This window comes from Aptenodytes forsteri, unplaced genomic scaffold (assembly GCF_000699145.1).
Source record: "Aptenodytes forsteri isolate BGI_AS27 unplaced genomic scaffold, ASM69914v1 Scaffold182, whole genome shotgun sequence".
Classification (NCBI taxonomy): Eukaryota; Metazoa; Chordata; class Aves; order Sphenisciformes; family Spheniscidae; genus Aptenodytes; species Aptenodytes forsteri.
In genome coordinates this window covers 2847495-2855358 of record NW_008795932.1, presented here as the reverse complement: position 1 = coordinate 2855358, position 7864 = coordinate 2847495, and the positions used below count along the sequence as shown (strand labels likewise).

The 7864-nt window shown below is 42.2% G+C and overlaps 1 protein-coding gene across 1 annotated transcript in view; it reads right to left on the bottom strand.

Annotated features, from left to right (window-relative positions):
* Positions 1–7864, bottom strand: part of COL22A1 (collagen type XXII alpha 1 chain) — a 214455-nt gene that overhangs the window by 86733 nt on the left and 119858 nt on the right. The window contains exons 16-19 of the mRNA XM_009285084.1: positions 4976–5029; positions 3102–3155; positions 2377–2388; positions 1319–1354 (exon numbers count right to left, since the gene is read on the bottom strand). Of these exons, the coding sequence (XP_009283359.1) occupies positions 1319–1354; positions 2377–2388; positions 3102–3155; positions 4976–5029 (156 nt within the window). The remainder of the gene's footprint in view (positions 1–1318; positions 1355–2376; positions 2389–3101; positions 3156–4975; positions 5030–7864) is intronic.

Genomic DNA, 7864 nt, shown 5'->3' with positions numbered 1-7864 from the left:
CATGCTGGAGCGGGGGAAGAGTGTGAGGAGTCCTCCCCCTGAGGAAGAAGGAGTGGCAGAAACAATGTGTTTCTGGTTCCACCAGTCTCTCTCTTTCTCAGACTCCCTGATGCTCCTTAACCTTTCTACTTCTCTCATGTGATGAACTGATCGCAACCCCCATTCCCCGTCCCCCTGAGCTGCTCGGGGGGAGGAGGTAGAGAAATTGGGAGTGAAGTTGAGCCCGGGAAGAAGGGAGGGGTGGGGGGAAGGTGTTTTATGACTTAGGTTTTATTTCTCATTACCCTACTCTGATTTTGATTGGTAATAAATTAAATTAATTTCCGTAAGTCGAGTCTGTTTTGCCTGTGATGGTAACTGCTGAGTGATCTCCGTGTCCTTATCTCGATCCACAAGTCTTTCCTCATATTTTTCTCCCCCTGTCCAGCTGAGGAGGGTGAGTGATAGAGCTGCTTGGTGGGCACCTGGCATCCAACCAAGGTCAACCCACCACAGAAAGAAAAAGGGATATTCCCCAACTGCTTTGTTACCAGCCCCTGCAAAACTCAATTCTAGACCTCTCCTCTGCATACTTTACAGTAATTCTTCTTTCTCCATTCACTTGGAGATGACCTCTTCATACAGACAATACTAACCTCTGGACATCCTTATGTCCCTGCTAGTGATGCCTCTGGGGTCACTGAAGGCATTGCTGAAGGCAGAGGGATGCACAAAGGCATGTAAATTTAGAGCCACAGGAAAGATCAACCCCCCTCTCCTATTTTCTTGGTTTGCTTTTTTATCACTGCTTTCCTGATTTCGGCACATCAGGTCCTAGTTGTCTCACATTCCACCAGGACTTCTTCAGATGTAATACAAGGAAAGATCATTCCCCCTCATCAGAAATTTCCTTTTTCTTCTCCCCTCCCAACTCTCACATCCAGCCCATGACAAAGGCACTCAGTAATTCAACTCAATTCTGAACTTTCATTTGCTTTTATAACTTTCACAGGCTCTACTTTCCAAAGGCCACTAGGCATCAACTCAACAACTGTCCTGGAAACCACACAGTCCTGTCACAGTATTTATCTCTCTGATGCACCTGAGGCAATGCTTTCATTGCCTCTTCAAAATCTCCCAAAATTGTGGCAGTACATGTCCTTGTTGGAACCCATCACTTGCCTTCTTCAGAAATCTTCACTGCCTTAAACTTCACTTTTTTTTGAAAAAACATTTAAGGACGTCTCTCATTTAGTAAAATCCTCCCACCCCCAGCTTCCACCTTCTCTTCTCATGCAATAATGCCTACAATGTTTGAGAAAGCTAAAGAAATCCTTACTGACGAGCCAGGCAATCCTGGAAGTCCTGGTTCACCCTGCAGGGAAACACGGAAGAAATGAAAAATCGTAACATAACACAGAACACAACATAGCACAATATATAACATAACACAAACAAAAGCAAACCTCCGAGCATGTTTTCCAACTGCTGTTGTACATTCTCATTTTCAATACCAGCCCATAATTAATAGATATGAACATGCAATCCCAATTAACTCTGCTTTCCTTACTCTCTAGATTAATACATGCGGGAACTGGATGCGTTCTGTGTTACTGTGATGTTACACATTGATTTTAATGACATTTAGTGACTTAAAATGAATGATGCATTGGATGCACCATAACATTAAATTTGAGCTTCAAAAATCTTGTAATTGGTGTACACATACCACACAAATAAACCTGATTGATGCTCAGATCCCTAACAGACTCTGCAGGAATGATATTTAGGCGCCAAAATGCTTTTGTTTGTTAATGAGCAAAAATTCTTTGCAAAAAGAAAAAAAAGTGAGAAATGGCACCATTTTCCCAAAGTCATTTGACAGAGCAGAATCACGCTATAAGTGTTTGCAGGACACTGGGATGCTACACCCTCTTTACAGGATTTATTGCCATCTAGGCTATCAGTTCGCTCCAGCACATTTTTTTCCAGCAGTGTCCACTATTTATTATGCTTTAAGTCTAAGCCTCCAGAAGGTATCTCCTTTACTTTAGGCACAGACTAATGCAAAAATTATCATATAGCTTCCTTTCACACTCTATTTTATTCATTACTCGTGTAGGTTCTGAATGACCCCACATATCTTTCATGCTATTTCCTCTTAAGGCAAGTTTAATTACTATTTGTTATTTATTCTAAAGAGAGCCCATGCTATGGTAGAAGCACTGAAGAGACACACATCAGCTGCCCTAAAAGTAATGGAGCAAGGAGGTAAATATCTTCTGGAAGGACCAAAAGCAGCCACGTCAGAGATATAGATGAAGTGTTACGAACTCAAGACTGCTCTCTACTGCACACATGCTGGAGCACAAAGACCTTGTCGGTGCTTATCACCACAGTGGATGTGCCCTGCTTGTAGTTGCTTCTGCTCACCTACAGCTGTGGAATCTGAGTGGGAAAGTAATGGGAAATAGATTTGCTTCTGATCTCTGCATCCTTGGATAAGGCTCACTGCCTTATCTGGAGGAGAAAATGAGAAAGAAAATCCAGAACTGGGCATGCCTCTCCACTCATGCCAAAGAACTAGGTAGGAAATACCAAAACCACAACGTCACCTCTAGCAGAGAGGGAAACATAAGGCTGCCCTGGAAACTCTAACAACTCTGTAAAATAATGAGGTCAAAATTGCTGCTGAGAGCAGTGAATAATTATTTTGCAGGTAGGAGGGTTGGGCTTGTTTGGTTGATACTTTCTGAGTCAATTCTACCTCTCCTGGGTCAGAAAACCGGCATCTACACAAACATATTGACACTTCTACTCACCTTTTTTAGGTGAGGAAGATTTCCTGAGCTAAACTACTCTCTGCTTTCTTCTACTCCCACTATGAGGGTTAAACCAAGAGTAGAGGAGCTATAACCAGACATGATTTAACACTCACTTATACCCATTGCAGAGTGAAGCAACATCAGAAAAGTGAAACATTTAAATGCATATAAGCTTCACTTATACACAAATGAGATAAATCTTAGGCCAACAGCCCTGATATTTCCAGCACTGGGGGCCCAAGAAGGAATTAACAAATGTGTGTCCAAACCCCTCTCGCGCATCCCATCCCAACTCACCTTTTCTCCTTTGGTCCCACTGGCACCTGGAGGGCCCGGGCTGCCAGCAGGGCCCTATAAACAGGTAAAACGGAGAGAAAAATCTTTTGTTTACATACTGCAGGTCATCAATTGCAATTCCCTTAAAGTACAGGAGAAACATAAGGCTGCAGGTTTGGGTATGGACAGCACAAACAGTTATGTCTCGTTGCACCGGGGTAGGAGCTAATACAACACACAAGGCTGCTTTGGCTCTGCTGCATAGAGAGGAAGGGGAATAAGGACGGAGATGCCACAGCAGCCGTGATAACAGCAATCCAATTTCAGCTGGTTCAGAAGGACTGCAGTTCAGGGAGTACATCAGTGTCAAACACAAAGTTTAGGATAAAATTCAGGCATGAAGATTTGCCCGCTGCTAGGTGTCTAGACATGAAAAAGGCAAAAAAACTTCAGAAAAACCTAACTTCTGTAATAGGGTGTCACTTGGAGAAATTGTTCCTTAGAAGTAGTAAACAATCAGCATCCACCTTCACATCCCTCTGAAATTTCTCACTTCATCCACATTTGCTGCAAGTATAAACCAGTCCCGTAAACAATGTAATGGGCATAGTGAACATAGTTCATTGCGATTCCAGTGCTGCATCGAGCACCAGAAAACATTTCCATCTCATAAGGATAGTGATAAACGCTAACTAGACTAATACTTCTCAGTATAGGGTAAACGGTGGCTGAGGAACAGAGCAGAGAGAAAGCAATGATCAACTGTCAAATCCCCCATGGGCAAGCAGAGAAAAATTTACTGTAACAATCTTTATCACCTCACAGAGAGGAAGATGTAGATTTAACAACGATTAAGATTGATAATGACACTATACCCCGCCATCTAAATACAAAAGACATGTCTGATATTGAAACAAAAATACTTCCCAACAAAATCACGTTGAAACTCCAGCTGCTAAAAGAGCAAGAGCAAGGCACTCGGGCAGCACGTGGCTGCTGTGCTTGTAAAGCACGTTCAGGTCAGCCCCCAGCAGCCACTTTGTCTGTGTGAGCAGCAGGACCAACCACCTGAAGACGAGCTATCCTGAGGATTTGACATGCAGCTCCTCCACCTCTGCAAATGCAAAAACGTGCCTCCAGATGATCCTTTCCAGAGAGGGAAACAGCAAGGGCTGGTGAATAGAATGCAGACACAGCAGCCTGGAGGCTTCAGGCTCAAGGGTGGCAATGATTAGCTGCATGGCTTTTGGCAAATCACTTTTTAGCCTCTGCTTCTTACTCTGTCCTTTGCTATTTAGCCCAGAAGATCCTTGGGAGTGAAGGATGCCTCTCATTAGGTATCATACCCTGAGTAATGAAAACAGGCTTGTGGGATCTACAGATAGCAATTTTAGACAAAGCATTATCTGTCTAATCAGCAGAAACGTACTGGTCTTTTAGACCACTTTCTGGTTTCATCTTGTCTTAAAAATATAAATAGTTCCAAGCCTTTCTTATTGAAAACAAACTAAATATATTAAATCCAGTTCTCCCCCTTTCATGTTGTGGGAGGGGAGAAAAAAGTTTATAAAAATCAGGCTTAAACAACTGAATTTTTATATGTGCTTCCTTATGTCTTTAATGAAAATTAAGACAAACATCTAACCTATCATGTTTAAAGGACTGGCATTTCCTTTAAGTGTATATGTCATTACAATTTAATTCTAAAACCAAACAAACAAACAAAAAAAGAAAACTGTGCCAACAAAGATCCTTAGAATAAGGAGTATAGAAACTGCTGATGCAGCGGGGTCCTGCCATGACGCAGCAGCCACCCACGATAAGTCTCAGTTGTGGAGTCAAACTTCCACTCATTCTGAAGAAAAGCCTCCAGTCGTTGAGTATTTGCCACGTACCTCTTTCCCCTCCACACCTGGCTTTCCAGGGAACCCGTCTAGGCCTTGTTCTCCCTGGAGAAAGAAGAGAAGGAACCACTGTAACTCAAATCTGTGGTGTTTAAGTCACCATTCTGCAAGAGGTGTCCGCTCCAAGAGTAAGGAATAAGGAGAGAAATTCAAGCCAGCCCAACAGAGAAAATGGCTAAAGTCACCACATCTGTACTATGAAAAGTTGCTGAGGGCCTCCGTCCAGTAACAAGGATGTGAACCAAGTATAGTTAGTAGGAAACTTTTATTGTCTCTAACTTTGCTAAGTGTTGGCACTTGTCTATCTAGAAAACTTAGCACCAAAAACCTGGGATGTGAATTTAGAGACAAGAAGCAGTTGTGTGCCAGCTTTCCACGTGGGCATCCTTCCTCTGCCTGCTGAGGTGGGTTCATGCAAACTGGACAAAGAGCACCAGGGGAACATCAGCCCGGAATAGCTCTTACAAAAATAATGAATCCACAATCCAGCAATAGCTCATTTTTACCCAGTTAAGAAAAACCTTTCATTTTTCACCTTTGCTTTCCATAACCCGGGGGAACAATTAATCCATTCCTATATGTCTTCAGAGTTGGACAGTCCACAAAGTCCACAGGCAATCTATTCCACTACTTTATTTTTAATACCTGAAGATATGTTTTTTTCCCCTGTACCTAAACCTGACTTTTCCTTGCTACAGTTTCAGACTAGTCTGTCTTTCCCTAACCCTCCACAGAGAACAGACTGTTCCCTTCATCTTTACAATGGCCTTTTATGTATTTGAAGACTTACAAAACTCCCTCTTCAAACTTCTCTAGACTAAACAATGTCAATACTTTCAACTTTTCTTCATGGGCATGTTTTTCAGACCTCTGATCATTTTTGTTGCTCTCATTTGTGCACTGTCCATTTTTTCCACATCTACATTGTAGCTAGGTGCCTGAAGCTGGACACAGCTGAGGCTGACTTTGAGTAGAAAGATTATTTCATGTTTTATAAAGTAGTATTCTGTTTAAATCCCAGGATAATGTTTACTTTGCCCCAAACCGCCTTCTGCAGGACAGCTCCTCAATCAGTTGTTCCCAATCTGTAGCAGTGTGCAATTTGTTTTCCTACACGTATGACGCATCCTGCAGCAGCCCCTTCTCAATGTCATCTTCTGCTTTGGGGGATTATTTTTTCAAGATCAAGTTGAATTCTGACCCTGACCTCCACCATAATTCCACATTCAAACTCAACATATTCCATATTTTATAATTCAGGTCCTTGATAGAGATGACGACTAGATCAGTGACATACACCCACTGAACTTCACTTCTCTCTTACGGATTGTGGCCCCTGCCCATTCCAGCCTCTTTAGTTTAAAACTCTTTGAAATAGGGACTTTCTCTTACTCTGTAAAATGCTTAAAATTCTGTAGAATGAAACACTGAATTTGCCTGGATCCTGCACACGCAGCTGAATAAAAATTTTCAAATACACACACAGAGTGCCACTGTTAACATAAATGTGCATGTAAAAACAAATTCTACAAGTACAAGGAATGACAGCAAAATATTAGTTTTACTGCATTTTTTTTAACGTTTCAGGCATTTTAATTCTGATTACTATCCCACAGGATCTGTGTTAGACCTCTGTTATTATCTGCAAACCCACACTTACGGCATTGGATTTAATTTGCTCCTTTTGAAAACTAAATTGATTCAGCAAGTCAGAAATGGATTTGAAAATCAATTTATTTCTTTTTTCCCTTTAGAAAGTCAATCAGTTTTGTAACATAAATGTTATTTCAAAATTACATATCCAAGGAATGAAATTAGAGAGACCTGTACCCTACAGAAAGCAGCTGAAAACCAGCGTCAGACATCCAGATCTACTTGCTTTTGGGGCAATAGTTTCCACATTAATGGTTTCCTTTGCACCGACTGAACTACGAGTATCCTGAATTTGAGACTTTCAGTAAGCAACGGTCTGGTGGATTGATGACAAAATGTGCAGTGTATTCTCAGGAGAATTTTTAACATCAATACACTGCAGCAACGAGTACTTCATCCATGCTGTTTTAGCTGCCAAAACAGAAAAGTGTCAATGTTCTTACTGCTAGTATTGGGGGCTGGGAAAGGCAAATGTATTAATTATACAAACGTATACAATAAAGCTGTTTGAAAACACTCCAAACGATTGTGCTTTCAGTGGTTTCTTCAGAAAAATCTGTCATTATAAGTATTTTTTTCCATGCTTTAAAAAAGGCTAGAGAAAGGGGTTTTTTCCAAAAGAAAGAAAAAAACACAATAAAAGTTTTATTCTCAAATTTTCACTTCAAGACTCCATTTCCTTCCCCTGTGCTCTACTGGTTTTTCTGCTTTTAACCAGTGGAACAAAATTGTGAAGAGTCGCAGGCAACCGGGGGAAATCCCAATTCCACACAAACCTTAGTGCTGTTTTCTGACCTCTACCAGTTAGAAAGTGCAATGATTTGTTGGAAAGATGATTTCCCAAGAGTCTGCAGGGCCCTGGGAAAGACTGAAGAAGAGCAAACCCACTGCACAGAGGGACTTGGCAGCAGCAGACCAGCCCCGCTGCCTCCTTACCTGAGCTCTTCCCCAATACAACAGAGAAGGATTTACTGGATGGACACATGCTTATGCAGCAAAATGTCCCCATGTCATGTCGGAAAAGGACCTGGGGGTGCTGGTCGACAGCCGGCTGAACATGAGCCGGCAGTGTGCCCAGGCGGCCAAGAAGGCCAATGGCATCCTGGCCTGTATCAGAAATCGTGTGGCCAGCAGGAGTAGGGAAGTGATCGTGCCCCTGTACTCGGCCCTGGTGAGGCCGCACCTCGAATACTGTGTTCAGTTTTGGGCCCCTCACTACAAGAAGGA